The sequence below is a fragment of the Cavia porcellus genome, unplaced genomic scaffold (genome assembly GCF_034190915.1).
Source record: "Cavia porcellus strain 051 isolate PalLab524CR breed Dunkin Hartley unplaced genomic scaffold, mCavPor4.1 scaffold_6, whole genome shotgun sequence".
NCBI lineage: Eukaryota > Metazoa > Chordata > Mammalia > Rodentia > Caviidae > Cavia > Cavia porcellus.
This window is the reverse complement of record NW_026947489.1, coordinates 54,029,134-54,048,321: the sequence shown is the minus strand read 5'-3', so window position 1 is coordinate 54,048,321 and position 19,188 is coordinate 54,029,134. Positions and strand designations below refer to the sequence as shown.

The 19,188-nt window shown below is 34.3% G+C and overlaps 1 protein-coding gene across 1 annotated transcript in view; it reads right to left on the bottom strand.

Annotated features, from left to right (window-relative positions):
* Positions 1–19,188, bottom strand: part of Cntnap2 (contactin associated protein 2) — a 1,917,858-nt gene that overhangs the window by 1,374,518 nt on the left and 524,152 nt on the right. Inside the window, exon 2 of the mRNA XM_063250667.1 lies at positions 5,503–5,613. Within this exon, the coding sequence (XP_063106737.1) occupies positions 5,503–5,613 (111 nt within the window). The remainder of the gene's footprint in view (positions 1–5,502; positions 5,614–19,188) is intronic.

Genomic DNA, 19,188 nt, shown 5'->3' with positions numbered 1-19,188 from the left:
TGATTGATATATGCTGTGGCCTGAATAGGATCCTAAAGTTCATGCAATGAAAACTTAACCTCTGATACAACTCTTCTGAGAAGCATGGGCTTCAATAGATGTTAGGTGTAGTTGTCATAGAACCTGGGGAGTGGATTTCTGATAAAATAAAAGATCTTTTCAATGTCTCACATGTGTACTTGTCTTTCCACTTTCTGCCATGGGATTTCCCAGCAACAAGCCTTCACTCCAGAGTAGACAGATCCCAGTTCCACTTCCTTGGATGTCCCAGCCTCCAGAACCAAAAGCCAAACCAATCTTTTCTTTATAAATTAACCACCTCTGTTATTTCATTATAGCGTTGCAGAACCCTGATATGAAACTGAAAGGAAGATGCCTTGCACCAAAGTGTTGGAAGGGAAATTGATTATTGCACCAGTGGGCCTGTGAGAAGATCAGTTCCAAATCACCAGCCCTGCATCAGCTTTGGGTTTTGGTTACATAGTGTGTACAAGGAGAAAGTATAAAAGCCAATAGCAAGTCAGTTAAAGACTATGTCATATGTTGTCAGGCAGATTGGACAGATGCAGTTTGAGGAATTATTTATCATAAGATAGGAGAGTTAGGAAGTTTGAGTGAGGAGGTGGGTGACATCATATATGTCCTTGTTCTTGACTAGTCTAAACAGTCTTTAGAACAAGTTAGTAAAACAGGATGTAGTTTGAGTAAGGAAAACAGAAGCACTGCAGCTCGACTGGGTCAAGCTGACCTGGACCAGACTCTCTGGGTTTGGTGGTCCAGTTATGGGGCGGGCCATTCATGTTTCAATCTGGTGTTAAACTGTTAGCTAGCTTTTATATTTTGAATTTTCTGATACCTTTTTAACGTCCTGTTGCAATGGAAGCAGAGAGCATCCTAGGACAGCAGCTCTAACTTGCCATCCTAGTAAGGTTATTATGAAAGTCAACAAGTGTTTAGTGCATACCAGAAAGCATTGGTATCTGTAAACTGTATTATAAATGTAAGATAAGTGATACTTTCTATGAATCTTTCAAAACTTGAAGAAAGACATTGACTCAGAGAAACACAAGATTGGAAGCTTTCAATGTGTTATGAATGTGCAGATGTCAAAGATCACAGGAATAAGGGGTTTTAAAAGGAGAGGAGAGAAAGGAAGGAAGGAAGGAAGGAAGGAAGGAAGGAAGAAAGAAAGAAAGAAAGAAAGAAAGAAAGAAAGAAAGAGAAAGAAAGAGGTAAAGGAAGGAAGGAAAGAAGGAAGAAAGGAAGGGAGGGAGGGAGGGAGGAAGGAAGGAAGGAAGGAAGGAAGGAAGGAAGGAAGGAAGGAAGGAAGGAAGGGAGGCAGGAAGGAAGGAAGGAAGGAAGGCAGGATGGAAGGAAGGAAGGAAGGAAGGAAGGAAGGAAAGAAGGAAGGAAGGAAGGAAGGAAGGAAGGAAGGAAGGAAGGAAGGAAGGAAGGAAAGAAGAAGGATAGGAGGGAGAAAAGGAGGGAGAGATAAAAAGAAAGAAACAAAACTAAAAAAGTGTGTTCCAGGATGTAGTATCTGAATGTCACAATTAACTTTGGCTTTCTTTTTTAGTTTTCTGTGACATGAAAATTTTAGTAGAAGGATTTGGATTGTGGTAACACAAAAACTAAACTAAATTTCATAAATATGTGACAATCTGTCATCTGAATGTGTATTTGCATATATATTGTATTTTACTTTCTATATATTTATAACAACATGCTCTGTAAAATATATTGGAAAATGATAATTACATAATGAAACTCAAAGTCAATATTTATCAACACAAAGCTAAACTGAATTTGTTCTTTTCTGCATCTGTATAATTAGCTAATTATAATCTTTTATTTTCCTGTGCTAGTATATTTTCTTTTCACTTTCAAACATTTGCACTAGTGTGTGCCAGATACTTTTGCCAGTAGTGAACTCAGAAAATACACTCCCAGCATTCCTGCCTTCTCTTCCATATATCTATTTCTTTTTTGCCTCTTTTGAGAATTTTGTGCTTCCTTTTTATCTACTTTCAGATATTGTACTCTACTAAAAAATTATCAATTGGTAAAGGTTACTAGGTGTATTTGAGCATGAATTTCAATGAATAGACTCCGTATGAGTTTTCTATAAGAATAAAATATTGTATTTAATTACCCAAATGGCCATGTGCATTTTTTTTTCAGTACCAGAGAGTGAACCCTGGGCCTTTACACTAAGTTGCCACTGCAGCATATTTCTTTTTTCTTTCTTTTTTTTTTTTTTTTTTTTTTTCTACTTATATATGGAGACTCCTCCAGGCAAACTTCTAATTCTCTTGTCTTACTGGACCAGAGTCCTAGGATTATAGGCTTAGGTCTCTATGCTCCTGCTTATGAATTTATTTTAGGTTTTTCTTGGAGAAATGTTATTTTCCTCAAAGATGATGACTCCTCCAACCCACACTTCATGATCATCTAGGGTGGAGTTTAAGCCTACAAATATGTGTTGCGATTGTCCACCAAGATAAAGTGCACTGTGAAGGGTGGAGGCAGAAATACCTGCCTCAGAATCCAAAGCAGCCACAATAATAAGGTGTAGGGTGATAGTTCACATGCAGTTATGCACAGCAAATACCTTTGAAAGCCAAAATATAAGTAATAAAACTCCAACAGAACACACATTGATAAACGGAACAGTGAAGGACAAGCTAGTAATTGAGGGATATACAATATTTCTCTCCTAATATGATAGCTTCACCCTAATATGTAATTATGAATCACAGCAGTAGCCAAAAAAAGACACATTGGAGTTTACACTACCAAGAAAAATACAACTTTTTAAAAACAGCTTTTCAGCTTGTCATGGTGATGCATGCCTCTAAACCTGGCACTCCGGAGCCTGAAGCAGGAAGGTTGCTGGGAGTTCAAAGCTAGCATGCTCTAATAATCAATTCAATGCCAGTCTGAACAAGGTAGCGAGACTTTGTCTCAAAAACTCTATCAAACCAAAACAAAACAAAAAAGAATATACTAATAATAAAGATAGACTTTTTTGTGTGTTGAAAAACACTTTCTGTTTACCAGTGTATTCTACATTTCATCTGTCTATGTATCCATCCATCTACCTGCAAAAAACAATCCAGAGAGGATAGCAGAATGAAATAAAAAAGGCATGTTTCAAAACTAGTCTTAAAAAAGCATTATCTGGATAAAAAAGTCTATGAAAATTTTATAAATTAATTTTTAAATATCACATTCTACATATATGAGTAGGTAAATAGATAAATACCTCTAAGTAATTTAAAGCAACATTTGATATTACTTTAAAACCAAACAAAAAATGAATGTAACACTACCAGAATGACAATAACAGACTTTCTAAGATATATTAATTCCTGAAAAATTAAAAAAATAAAAACTAATTCACACATTTAGTGAGTGACTTTTTTGTTGAAAAGTCAGAGTAATACACATTTGCATTATTCTGATAATTTGGTACTTTATGTTCTTGAATTTACAAATATGTACTTTGTCCAAAGAGGACAATTCCTTAGCTTAAATTTTAAAATGAAATGGATTTATTGCTCAAAACCGGGAATTCTCCCATAGTTTCTTTATTGTTTATTTGTTCACTCCTCATTGTTGACAATATTTTATGCTCTTTATTCCTCAAGTGTTCTGTGCATGACATGCTAGAATTCATGGAGGAAATCATATTCTTCAGTCATATTTTCCTCATATTTATAAATAAATATTTTCTGACTCTGCTTCTCATTAAAATTGTCAAGATTTTTCAGTACCATGACATATACTTTTGAGATTATGACATCCCTTGGCACCTAGGAATCTGTTATTTATTTTATTGTTTATATTTTGCTCTATAATTTATAGTCCTGGATGAATCTGCATCATTAGTATTTGGGTATGGCCAATTCTTTTTTTATGCTTTTTTCCATATATTCTTTTCCTTGTTAATGGCTCCAGTGGCACTCATAAAAGAAATAACAAGGTAAAATTTAGCTTAGTTTAATATTTCTAAGAAATATTTTGATAACTAGTATTGAACTGCAAACTCATTTTAGGAACCTGATGAATATAAAGTTATAAAAAGATGAGCTAACTAATAATGCTATTAAATCAAAACCTTTTTGTTATTTATATGCTTCTAACTTTTTATCTCTGTGTTTCAGTATGTCAGATCTTGTTGATGAAGTTATTTTCACAATTCTGTATATATTGTTTATTATATATTATTCTAGCCCTTTCTTATCTATCCTTTCCCCTTTTTAATGTTTTCATATCTCTTTCTCTATTTTCTGGTACCATGAATGATTACTTTTTGTTGTTTTCCTCTTTCTCATTCTGTTTCATATTTTTCAGTGGTCCCTCTACATTTATTAGTTTTCAATATTTACTTATTGAATTGTTCAGGTTTGAAATTATCCTATGATTTAGTATTTCCTAATTAAGTTCTGATTTTATTGAGGTTAAATTGATAGATACAATTTCATATATATATATATATATATATATATATATATATATGAAGCACGATGTTTTATTATACGAATCCATTCCGAATCTACTTACTCATGTGAGTAATGTGCCTATCTCTTCAAAGAGCTGCCCTTTTTTATAGTGAGCACGCTGGCAAGAGTTACTTTCCTTGTTGTTTTCAATTGTACAACATGGTATTATTAACTACGGTCACTGTGCTCTGTCCTGAGTTCCTAGAGTTGGTTCTTTCTAATTCAAACTATTTCTTTGTTCATCAACATTCCCATTCTACGTTTCCCTCTCCAGTCTTTGAAAATCCCTGTTTTTGTGTTTTATTTAATAAGATCTTATAGTCCTTGTTGATTTACTCATGTTTAAAAAACAAAATATATTCCCTCTGGAAATGGACATTCATTGGTATTTCTATCAATATCTATTTGTAGTAGTACTATGTATCTTCCACCAATCATGTCCCTTAAAATGATCAATACAATGATTTAAAAATATAAAAACTGAATACATTAGTAACTATTTTATGTATTTTTAAAAACAAAGCTAAATTCTGCACAAATCTGAGACATTATAAAGGCCTTATATTTATGCTTCCTATATTTTTAATAAAAACTGTACATATTAATGAAAAGAGAAAAGGCAGTGAATATTATAGTACGGTTTTTCATGCTCTGTACACATAGTAGAAGCTAATTTTTAAACTGTGTTTCATATGATTTTTAGATTAGTAAGGATTTTATTAACTTAGAGTTATATTACTCTGAATCTGTTACTACAGGTGACTCCAAAATAGCTAGTATAATAGTATTCACTTGCAGCCCAAGTTTTCCTAAATTATTCCCTAATAAGAAGGCACATGATGCCTGGTATCTCTAGATCTTCTAGAAGTGGCAAGAATGATTTTGGGTGCCTGCTAATGTCTATTGTACGACAATTCACAATTTAAAACTATATCCTCTAATACAAAATATTTTTCCTTAACATGTTCTTTGGCAGAGGAATCAAAAGTTGTCTTACCTCCTCGCTTGTTTATCTTGGCATAGCCAGGGGCATAGCTGCTGGACATAGATGAGGAGCTGCTGAAAGCCACATGGGGGAGACTGGAGACAAGCGGTTCATCACATTTTTCTGAAAAGAATGTATAGAAAGATTCAATGAGATTCTGGCACAATGATTGGTATATGCTTGTCAAAATAATTATTGAATGGAACAAATTCCATAAACTCAATGGAAAACATTTATAAGCTATCAGAATTTAGACAAATCACACTAATTTATAATAAGTCACAATAGCAGTTTAAATAACTACAGATTTTCAGAAACACATCTATATCAAAGTGAATTCTTGTGAAGGATCTCAACTCAGACCTGCTATCTAACAATGTCAAGTAAAATTGAGATTGTATAAAAATCTGCTTTCTAGCATGCCTTGAAAAGAGAGACTAAGAAATATCAAAATTCAGGAAAGAAAGACAAAATGGGATTCTATCAAAGCTAAAAAATAAGAACTGGGGAGTTGCTAATCAATGGCTAAAATATTTCATTTGCAGGAGATAAGTTTTAGAGATTCAATTTTCAAAATTTCATCTAATAATATTGTAGAAAGCTAAGAGGACAGATACCATGTTGTGCTTCTTGCAATAATAAAAAAGAAATAGATGCCCATAAGAGAGAACACAGGATAATCATCAACCTGATCTGTACTTCCAGGTGAAAAGTTAAATTCTCATCATACTCAAAAAGTCAACTGCCCTGGAAGTAGCAAAATCTCAGTTCTATTTGTAACGCTTTCTGCACTTAGCTTTTATAATCTCATTAACATTTTTGCCTTTTCCCTCACTAGTTGTTCTTCTGTGATTCATTTAATGGACCTTTCTTCTTTCTCCCAAAGTCCACATTTTCCTAATATGAAAATGCCCAGGACTCAGCCCTTGGATTTTTTTACAGTCTCTGCTCCCTCTCCGGGAGATTACATTAAGAGCAAGGTTCTCATGCTGGACCACTGTAATTCGCATCTCACCTCATCTCCATAGCAACAGACTTCACCTGAGTGGATGTCATTCATCACTGTTGATGAAGACCTCCCTCCCTTGCTCTTCTACCACCCTTTTGCACAAAGCAGGCTAAGCAACTCTTACAAAAGTTTCAGTGGCACTGTGACCACAACCAATCTGAATAGCACATTTTAACAAATGGTATGAAGCCTTTACGTTTGTGGTGTAGCTCCATGAACTTTCAAACCAAATTTCATCTATCTTTTCATTCTTTTACATTAACTTGCTGAGGAATTATGATCATGCATGCATTCTATATTTCCCAGAGGCGCTTGCAGGAGAATTAAGATAAGTATGAAACAGAAAAATACTCTTTGTAAAAGCATTTTAACTCAGGTTTGTACATAACTCAGTGGCAAGATAATGGATAATAATCATTTCTCCAGTAACAATGGCTATTTTAATTTAGTGAATATTCAAGAAAATGTCAAAGTGTGCCCTGGTGTTGGCTTTCAATCATGGGAACAAGATCAGTGACCACAGTACCCATCTCTCACTTTTGTCCACTACTGTCCAGGCAGAGTGATCTCATGTTTCTCCTTTTGAAGCCAAGTCCGTCCCTGTTGAGGGCTTTTACAGTAACCGTTCCAAAGGCAGAAAGTCTTGTGTCACTCCTGCTCCTCTGTTCAATCTCACTGCCACACTGCAGAAAGGCTTTGCTGTTCCCCTCCCAGTCAAAACACCATTGCCATCACCTCTGGAACTGCATCTTGTCTTATTTTCCTTAGTATCACCCTGTTTGTACTCTTAATCATTCAGTTGACTTTCCACTAGAGCATAAACTATGAAGGAATATACAAGGTAGGAGTAAAAGATGATGACTATATAAATTTTAAAAATTTATTACAGTGAAAGACACATGGCCATTAATCCACCCAAAATACTCCCCACAATTGGAACACACATCCCATCATTTTTGCCACACGCTAAAGCATTTCTGAAAGTCTTCTTTTGTAAATGTCTAGTTGCACTGCTGTGGCTGCCTGGATATCCTGGATCAACTCAAAACACTTACTTTCCATGGTCATTTTGACTTGGAGGAAACGCCAGAGGTCACCCAGTTTTATCTCCTTTAAACTAGGTCGATGAAGATACATTATAATGATTTCGCCATGCTGGCATTTGGAGACAGGATTTAATGTATTTCTTTTAATCATACAGATACCCAAAATGAATCCTTTTAGAACTGCTTCAGGAATGGCAAGAAGGATGGAGGAGTTCAAAGAGAGCAGAAATGTTTTGATGGTGATTCATAGCAATGTCTTCTGTTGTGATGATTGTGTTTTTAATTTAACATTCACCGTATATTTTAATCATGCTGAATAGTTTTGGCTACAATTGCTATTCAGTAATCTTAATAGTGCATGGCACAAGGCACATGTTCTAGAAACACTTGATTAACAAATGAATGAGAAAGAAAAATAAGAATTAAATAAGACTGTCCACAAATCAAAGAGTCCAGAAGTCTGATGTCAAATTGCAAGAGCACAATTTTTAAAAAAGATGTTTTAATTACTAAAAAACACACACAAACACACACATATGTACAAAGTTCAGTTTAGTCACAAAATTAGAATATATATTCCAGAATAGTTTATTATCTCAGGTATTTATAAATAGAAAAAAAACTTCAATCACGGAACAAAAATTTTCTTAAAAATTCAATTAAGTGAAGTTAATTGTCCTAAGACACTGGATAAATGAATTCATTATTTTAATATTTAAAGTATATGCATAAGAAGGCAAAATAAGCAAATCTAACCTCATAAATTCTTGTAGTTTTTTTTTCTTAGCTAGACTTGAAGGACCTGTGGGAAATATAATATATATTTATTATCATATTCCCAAGAAATTTCAATGCAAAGGACTGAAAAATGAGTTTAAAGCGAGCTTCAAAAATAATCAGCCCAGAAAATTATATAATAAATTAGTGAATTTTACATTGATTGATAAAATGTACTGTGAATTTAGCTGTACATGGACAAAAATATGCAACTTTGATTTTCATTTTGGTCTGAATCCAATTTTTTCTATATTTTGCCACAAGTTCTGCATTGAATCAAAGTAAGTGTTTCTTCTCTTATGCCCATTCGATTAAGTGTGTGAATGCTCATTCCAAGGCATCTCATTCATCAATTCTTGGAACGGCACCCCAGTAGCAGATGAGTCCATGCATTCCAATGGTAAGGAAGAGACTAACAACAAAGAGCTAAGTTGATAGCTCGCGATGGTGAAGGATGCTATAAAGGGGTGCTGGTTATTTGAAAGAGGGCCTAGGGAACTCAGAAGAAGGGATAGAGCAGAGGGAGCTGCCATTCTATGCTCCTTGTCAGGGGATGCCTCTTTGATCTAGAAACATCAGAGTATTTATTGATCTGCAGGAAATGAGAAAGCGAACCATGTAAGAAATCAACAGGATCCTGCTGGGAAAATACTTTTTAGACTAAACCTGCTGAATATGCCTGGTTTATACTTAGAATAATAAATGACAGTTTTTCTAAAAGTAAGCATTGAAATGCTGTACTGAAAGAAACTAAGGCTGATAGATAATGAAATGATTCGTTATTCATTGAAATTTAAAGGCTACATATAGCATTAAGTTAAATCCGAAGGTAGTTTACTTCTCTTGTAGTCCTAAAATTTGGACTTCTAAGATTTATCGTCATATTGCCAAATACTGAAATTTTCAGTGATTTTAAAATCTATAAAGATATAAGAAAGTAACAAACTTAAAAATAATACAATCTAGAATAATAAAATCAGAGTAAAATTAGAGTGAAGAAGACAAAAGAATGTAAAATTCATGTTTTGAAAGAAAATTGTAAAATTTTAAATTCAGCATTGGCAATATCATACTCTTCTAAATCAAAATGTAATGAATAATCATATAATTAGCTAAGAAAAGTGCTTGATTTACTGTATTTCTTCCAGGGATATTAAGCATGAAGATTTCTTGGACCCTTAGTTCATGCTTGAAAAATTTTAGAAAGATTTTGTCTATATCCATATTTATATCTATAGGTGAAACTTATACAAAAAATATGAACTACCCCTATCCCACTCCTTCATGAGTGGCAAAAATAGATGGAGGCACATAAGTAACTAAACATTAAATAATAAAATAATAATACCATTTTGTAATTTAACATAGAGTAGAAGATAATCAAATAATGAAAGCAACAAATAAACTTAAGATGACGGACCATTGTTCGGGAGAGCTGCATGTCAAACCTGGACCCAGTATAAATGTATGACCTTGAATACCTCAATATCAATTATGCTCCATAATGAGGAAGTTCAGCTGAGTTTCTCCCAGGCCATGAAAACAACAAGAAAAGTCCAGCTCAAGAGTCAGAAAACTCCTGGAGGCCAAATCCTTGCTGGAGCTTGTTTTTATGAGGAATGTTCTCCTGAAGCCCAGTTCTTTCCTTACTGTAGTGGATTTTCTATGGCTGATTTCCCAGGACAGCTGAATGCTGTGAAAGAGACCATATGGCCTGCAAAACTAAACTATTTACAGTCTGACCTTTCGCAGATAAAGTTTTCAAGTGTGTGGCTTAGTTTGACAATTATTCCAGGTGTCCACGAATAAGAAACATTAGCAGACATACCTATACATAATGAATAAAGTCTGAAAAACGGAATGAATATAGAGAGATGGAGGGAGGGTCTATATACTCTAGCGAGAGGAAACAGCTTAAGTAACATCATAGAGGCCACGGTGAGGATCAAATTTCCCAGAGATAACTGGTACAGTACTTGACACAGGCACGTATTGCCATGCTGACTGTTATTCAGTTTTACTTCCAACCGTAATAACGGTTATTACACACAACGCCTTCTAAAAAGCCAACTTGCTTGTTATGCTAGAGCATGTGTGTCAACACCCTGAAGACATTGAATATGAAGAAATCACCCAAGTCTCTGGACAAAGTTTGACTCTTAATAGAGTCATAAAGGGGAGAAAGAGATATGAAGTAACTCAAGATTATATTTTACCCTATTGGCATAGCTTCCAAAACTAGTCACTCATAGCTGTGGCAAATATTTGATCTGCATTGTAGTTCCCTTCCAGGAAATCTTGGATGGAACCTACAGGAGCAGATGGGCCTTCTGTTTTATTTTTGTAGTTTTTCAGTCAATCAGGAAGACTGACTAGCTATATGAATTCTGGACCAACACAAGCTGAAACAGAGAAAATAACTAGTGAATAATAAGTGTCTTCAAACTGTCACCTAAACAGGCATGTTCAAGAGGGCAGTCTGTTGCCAATGGATAGGTTGAGTTTGCAAAGGTCACAGACTTCAGAACACCTGTAGTTAACACTAAGATATGGCTCAAATGTTTGCCTGCATCACAATGTTAGAACACTCTCAGAAAATAGTATATGTCACAATGATAGGACCTTAAATGTTTTATATTGCACATTTGTTTACAAAAATGTACTTCAAGAAATCAAATGTGAACCACAAAGAACTCTAGAACCAAATGGTGCTTTCTGGGTAAAGAGATTAGCACTCATAACTTCAGTATCAAACACAATGAGCTGCTTGAAAAGGACATTCACAATAGGACGCATTTTTCCTTCATCTCTAAAGTCTCACATGTGTGTCCAGTTTCTAACTTTTGAACATTATATCTATCTGCATATTTTCTTTGCCTCAGGCTTTACAACTGTTCCTCATCATAGGAGCAATCTAAGAGTACTTGGCCATATCACCTGATAAAGTCTTCTGCTCCTGATCCGTAGACTCGTGATTTACTCTTTTAAGACCAAAACCACAAGTGTGATTGTAAACTACGGTGAAAATTTAGTGCTTTTTGTTAAAATCAATTTCAGTAAAAGACACATGGCCATTTATTCCCCTCAGATATCCTCCCTCTTTTACTGTAAGCAAAATAATCCAATTGTTCTTACAACTTTCTGAAGCAGTCCTGAAACTCTGACATTCATGAACATCTTTAGTTGTGCTACGAGGGCTGCTTCAATGCCCAAAATCAATTCAAAACATCTACCCTTCAGTTTGGTCTATTTCCATTCTTTACCTTTTTTTTTAGTTTTTATTTTCATCAGTGCATGTTTGTAGTACATAATGTCTACATTCACAACAGGGGTTTGATAATGTACACATGTTAATTTTCCCTCATACTCCTCCCTCTCCTCCTTCCCCATTCTCCCCCTCACTTGGCTCCCTTTCCTTTCGCAGCAGATCTATCTCCATGATTCCTATAAACTATATTTTATTTTGCCCTTTAATCTACCCTTCAAGATCATTTTGATTTTGCAAGAGAGCCAGAATTAGCATGGTGTCAGATCTGATGAATAAAGGGTTTGAGTACAGACTATTTTCAAGTCTCTGTTGAATGCTCTGGGCAGCAACACTTACACTTTTTATCCTAAAGACAAATGAGTATGGGATAGGCGTGTTCAAAAACAGAGGTTTATGATGGGGAATAACGGCACTGTATCTTTTTCTGTAATCAGTTTCAAAGATTTGAATGCTTGATGTGTATTTTGATTACAAGTTGGTAGCATGCAAATGCAAACTGAAGATGTGTGCAAGTTTTCTTTTCTGACTCTTTTCTTCCTCCACAGGTTGAGGTCCTACCTCAGTACTCCAATGCCAGCCTGTCTTGTCACTCATGCTTCAGCTTCCCTCTGCTTACTCACATGCTTGGCTGTGGCTTACTGCATTCACTCACCTATGTACCCATCTCGGTGTCCTCTGAGTCCTACCTGTGGCTGCTGTATTATTTCCTTGAGAGCACACACCTGCCTTCTTACAAGACAACCATGGCCTTGATTACAATGCTGGGAACACACCAGAGACAAACACAATGTTCTTTTTGTCTAGGTCAATAGATATGTTCAGGATTGAATGAAAAGGCAATTGAAGTCACAATGCAGGTGCATCTGTGAGTAATCACAGAAATGAATGTAGCCTTTTTAAGGTCTAACAGATTATTAGTAGCTTCATCATGACCAAGAAAGGTTTTGGCTATAACCTAGCATGTGCGTATGATAGAAACGTTATCCTTACAAGTTTGTGTACTTGTTTTTCTTATTTATTTTCTGAAGGAAAGAAAAAAAGAAGGAAGGAAAGAAGAGAAAGAGGGACGTTGGAAGAAAGAAAGAAAGAAAGAAAGAAAGAAAGAAAGAAAGAAAGAAAGAAAGAAAGAAGAGAGGAGAAGAGAGAGAGAGAGAGACATTGGGGATGGGAGAGAAAGAGAGAACAAGCAAGCAGTGTTTTCCATAAGTGTGGCATGAGCTTCTTTTATTCCTTTAAATTTGAGCAGTTGGTTTCAGAGAGTGTCAGTGTGATGCACCCTCAGTATTTTGTTTGGTCTCCTTCTTTAAGCCACAGTACTTGAATGAAACTTTTATTTACTCACATCTAAACTGTGTTCATATTAATTTCCATTTATAAAAGCACACAACTCATTTCCCATGTCCTCTGTGGAAGCATTTCTCTTTGTGAAAAGGCTATAAAATCATCCCTGGGTCCAAATATTATTTGAATTCAATTTATAAATCATATTACCTGTTGTCCAGGTATTATATTTTTTCTTGAATGGCATATGGGAAGAATGTGAAAAAATATTATATCATCTCTCAAATTGTTTATAGTTTGTTTTACAACAAAGTAACTTTATGTATTGCATTACGAGTTTCATTAACATAAATTTGCCTAAGAAATATTTCCTTTGGAATGTCATGATTTTCAGAGGTAGTTTTCAGTTGAATTTTTCCAGTACTTCCATAGTGACAGATAAAGCATGATTCTTTGTCAAAATTCTAGATTTTATTTCAAAGAACATGAATTTGGGAAATTACTTAACCTTACCATCATCATGGCATCCTTTTTTCTTTCATCCTTAAAGAAAGTCATTTACAAGTTTGGAGTTAGTTCTACTGTTTTAATCATAGCTACACAAACAAATGGTTTAAAAATCGATAATATGGTACCTGAATAATGATAATAAAAAAAATCAATGTGATAGCAGTATACTAGAAGACAGTTTCTTTCTCTCAGAGCCAAACCACCATTGATTCCGACTCAACCTGATATGTTGTATATCTTTACTTCCATCACATTTTTCTCTCATTTTTATGGTTTATGCAGCACTTTCATGTATCTCTTTCTTCAGTTTCCTCAGTCTATTCTTTGTCATTGTAAATAAGATTCATTTCATAAGATTCGGAGAAGTAAAGGAATCACCCGATCTATAAAAGTAGTCACTCTTAGTCTTCCCAGACAAATACACACATATTATAATTTATATAATATATATAAAATATATAAGATATATACAATATATATCCAAATCCCAAGACATAGTCTTTGGAATATACATACATCAGAACACGACAAATACTAGAATCGGCCAAAACGTGTATACACTTCAGGAAAAGAAAAATAATATGATGGTTTTTAATAGATTGGTCACCCTCATATGGGGGATCCTAGTGATTGTCATATATTTCAGAAAACCCACTACACTGACACCCCTTAGAAAAGAAACTTAAAATGCACATGCACCAATTTCCAGGACCAAGTTTACCACACAAGGCTTCATCATCAGTCACCACTTTGAGCATCTCTTGTAACTGTAGTTACCAGAGGTAATATATTAATCTCATGATGTCTCAATACATTTAGCATATAATGTCTATAATAGTTTTTCTTTTCTGAAAGTATGTATACAATTCTGGTAGAATACATATTTTCATTCTGAAAACAAGAAAATTTACATAAGCAAGAAGATGTACAATCTGGTCTTCTATATACTTTTTACTCCATGAACTATCATACAAAATTCTGTACTGATAATGCCACACTATTATTAATTTTATTCTATACAGATATGTTTTTAAACTTATATTAGGCTCTGCATGGAAGAATTAACTTCCTTTGCCCAGAAAATTCAAGAGTGTCCAAACACTAGTAAAGAGATTATGGAATTGGATTGAGAGGTATTTTCCTATAAAACCCATGGAAGAAAGAGTTTGGTTTTGTTACTTTACAAACAAATGATTTACCAGGAACAGTGGGCTTGAAGAGTTGCTCAACTAGATTGTTTACAAAGTGCTAATTTAAGAAAAAGCTAAAGGCAGAGGGACTGGAATTAACAGCTGAGCAGATCCTCACAGCAAAATTTCCTCAAAAAACTTAAGCACTAAAAAAGCTAAAAGTGATTCTGTTCCTCTTTTGCTTTTCACTGAATCATTCCTGTTTTCAACCAGGTATAGGTGACTTCATCTCCTTTTTGTTCTTTTTTCATTCAGTGACACAGTGCAATGTGCTACTGTTTGTACTACAGGAACTGGGAGCCTAAGAGAAGTACTCTTGCACTTTCCTTCTCCATCCTTGCAATATGGACCACCATGAAAGGAACCGATGGCAGATATCATCCAATCAAAAGCATGAAAAAAATACAATACCAATTATTTATTTATTACTTACACTGCAGGTACTTTTAAAGAACGTTTGAATGCATAATCTCACTGAATGATTATATTAATCTTTGTGATAGATATAAGTATCACTTTACAGATAAAGATCAAAATTTGTAGCTAAACGATATTAGAATCAGGTCAAAAACCAAGCTGCACTTGATTACAAGTGTTATAATTTTGACATCTGTTTTTCTAGGGCACACCATCTCTAGAGTTACTTTAGATAAAATTCACACACATTTCCACTGGTACATACTGATGATTTACATCTTCCATAAAATCAAAAATAGTTCTCCTAACAAAGCATTGAAGTTTCAGTCTCTCCCACTTCCCAAACTTGAGTTGAAATGGTAGACTTTGGAATAATCCTGTAACAGTTTCAGTGTCTTTTGAGTCACATGGGACCCTCACTCAATAACAAAAAAAGAGAAGTTCCTACAGTCTTAAGTAGATGTTTTCAGAGAGATCCATACATAATAAACGATTCAGTTTCTAATCCTACACTAGATACAATCTGTCAAGTACATCAACTTTATCCCACTTATACACTCAAAACATATTTATTAGTCACAAGAAGTAATAGGACTTTAAAAAAAATCAGCATCTAGATATGCCACAGTCTGATAATCCTTATGGCCTCCCTTTTCACTTAATGTGGAGTGCAAATTCTTTCAGGGCCCGTGACAATGTGGTTCAGGTGATATCTTGAGTGGCACCTTCATTCATTCATTCTCTGAATTGTTAAGTTGTAAATTCATTTTCCTTTCCTTCGCAGACTTACCAACAACACTTGTTCTAGAGTTTTTGTATTCTATCCATTTTCTGCTGGAGTCCTTGTCACCAGATCGAAAAGGCTCCTTTTGGTCATGCCAACAACTCAGACACCAGCTCCCGTTTTTCCAGTCCAGGTCATCTAAATACATCAATTCAACTTCTGCACTCCAGCTGTCCATACATTGGTCCCTCCTCTTCTACGGTCTTATTTTGTTCACAACACCAATCACAATCTGCAATGATCTTGTTTGTTGTTAAATTTGACTTCTTTTCTCTTTGAGCAGACTGTGAACACTACGGAAATGGCACATATTTGACGTACCCAAGGCCTAAATCCCTGGTATGTCATGAACTTTGTATACTTAATGAACAAATGAATCCCTGACGGTGATAAACAATTAATCCTTTAAAAGGTGAGCCAAATAAGATAGTTCCTAGTTTGGGCTGTTATGATCTATGCCTCTTCTAAAATGCAATTTATATTATCCCTTTTAAAGTCTGCATTGTAAAAGAATTGACTTAATCTGTGAACATTTGCCTAACAGCTCCTCACTGTGTTCCCTTGAGAAAGATTATCTTTCTGATTTTATCAACGGTAAATGACATGCAATTTGGAGTGCTTGAATTTTATGGAAGATGTAAATCATCAGTATGTACCTCTAGAACATTAGCAATATCTTATCTCCAGTAAGTGGGTTTTATGAATTCAGATACTCACTATTTTGAGTTGCCTCTTTCTTATCACATTTTGGATTGTTTTTATTTTGAAGAGAAAAGGAAATGAAAATAATAAAAACAACAAAATAGGCCTTCAAAATAGGCTAGCAGGACAAAAATAATCAAAGCATTGCATATTGTTATCTTCAATAAGTGATTATTCAGAGTACAAGATAATTGGCAAAAAATATTGTCCAAACATTATTAGCTCAAATCTTTCTTTTCAGAGAAACTAGCTGTATAACAATCTTAACTATCTTGTATGTTTATATATATATATATATTTTTTTTTTTCATTTCACTTTCTTGCTTTCCCCTTTCCTCTGATCACAGTTTGTCTTTTCTTTTGAACAGTTACTTCCCAATTCATAATTTCTGTTGTACATCTTGGATTTTATTACTCATTCAGTTTCTCACACTAGTGAGATAATACCATGTTTACAAATGTGGGTCTAATTTATTTCACTTATGAGGATGGTCTGGAGTTGCATCTATTTCTCTATAATATTCTGCAGTTTATTTTTCTTTATGGCAATGTATATATCTATATGTATCTATCTATCCTTCTGTCCTCTCTTTATCTCTCTTTTTCTTTTTCTCTCTCTCTCTGTCTCTCTGTTCTCTGTCTCTCTCTCTCTCTCTCTCTCTCTCTCTCTCTCTCTCTCTCTATATATATATATATATATATATATATATATAATCCATTCTTCAGTTGATGGCCATTGAGGTTGTTTCCAATATTTAACTATGACAAATTGTGTTGCTATAAACATGGGTGTACATATATCCCTGTGGTATGATATTTTTCATTCTTCCTGGAATACTGGAAGGTCAAATGGAATATCTATTCCATTTTAAGGAATCTCCACACTGATCTCCACAGTGGCTGTACCAGTCTACACTCCCACTAATAATGGAGAACCCATAGCCCTGCCAGCAGTTATTATTTTTTGATTTCTTGATGACAACCATGCTTTCTGGAGTGAGATGGAATCTAAGGGATACTTTAATTTGCATCTTTCGAATGACTAGTGATATTGAACATTTTTCATGTATTTATTTGTAATTTGTATTTCATTTGAGACATAAATATGTTCATCTCAGATGACCATTGTGGATAAAGTCTGAACTTTGGAGCCTTATTTTTTTTCAATTCTTCATATGTTCTATATATACATTCTTTGTCTGAGGGACAGATGAGTATAATTTTTTCCCCATTCTATGGGATTTATTTTCACTCCAGTGCTGATTTCTTTTGTTGTACAATATTTGTTTTTTTAGTTAGGTGAGATCCCATCTGCTTCTTAAGTACTATTTCCGATGTGGGCTAGGTTTTGTTCATGAAGTCTCTATACACATCTACAACTGAAAGATTTCTGCTTATTTTCTCTTCCACTAAATTTAGTGTTTCCATTTTAATATTTAGATCTTTGTTTCGTGTTCACTTTAATTTAGTGCATGGTGATAGATGTGGATCTGGTTTTAGTCCACTTTTTGAAATTAAAAGTAAGTGTGGCTTCTGTGTTATTAACACAGCATCTTTATCTAGTGCCATCAAAATCAGCAATATGAGTTTAGATGTTCATCTTTTTGCTATAAATGATTACTTCTAGTAAGGACCAGATTGCTTCACAATGTGAACATGTAGCGTAAAACACAGTAGGAATTCACGGCATAGTTTTGAGAGATACTGAGAACTGTAAGTACAGCCATTATGATGAAGCATTAATACAGTATTATTTCTTTTAAAAATAGTTCAGATTTATTTCATTTTCCCTTTTTGACCAAATAGTTCTTCAGAAAAAGAAACCATAAAATATAGTATAGCTAAAAACAACAACAAAAAACCCCAAAACAAACAGAAAACAAAAACAAAACAACAACGACAAAAAAAAAAAAAAAAAAAAAAGCAGTCACGTTTGCAAGAATCCCGGCTCTAACCTGCATGTACCAAGGGCGCATTACTCCCAGGACATGGTTCAAATTTTGCTGGACATTTGACAGCGGCAGCATGTTTCTGACAGATGGTATAACAGACAAATGGGTTTCAAATTATCTACTAAACTATTATACACTATAAAAGAAATAGGTTTGTGGGACTTTTTAAATACAGTTAAATTTTTCTTTCCTGTAACTTCACTTTCTAATTTTACAGAAATAATTCCCACAGCGTAAGATAATAAAAATCAAATTTCACCCTTTATGTAAACTGGAAATGTTTTTAAAATTTTAAGTTCCAATCCTCCATGCTAAAATTATAATGATATTCAAAAATAGGGTCAACACCCACAATCTAGACATAAATTTTCATTTCTAAGAGGGATGACAGAGAATTTTTTAAAACAATAAATTCATAGTCTCATAAAGAGGTAGCACTACCTAGAACTTTTAATAAGCTAATAATTTGGAAACTGTCAAGGTCAGTTACAATATGACTAAATGAATGTGAGTACTCTTAAAACTTTGGTTGACAATCTTCCTATGGACCCAAATCTTACGTGCTGCTATTTACTGGTCTACTATAGCTATTATAGCTATATTTTTGATTCCTGAGTTTCAACAATAGTTTAATACAAGGTAAACTTTAGCAATAAGAAGTAATGTTATTATGGACACCTATTACGGACAGATGTGCTAAGGGTTCTTAGCACATTTTAAACTTTAAATAATTGACCTAACTGCTATTGCCCTATATTCCCA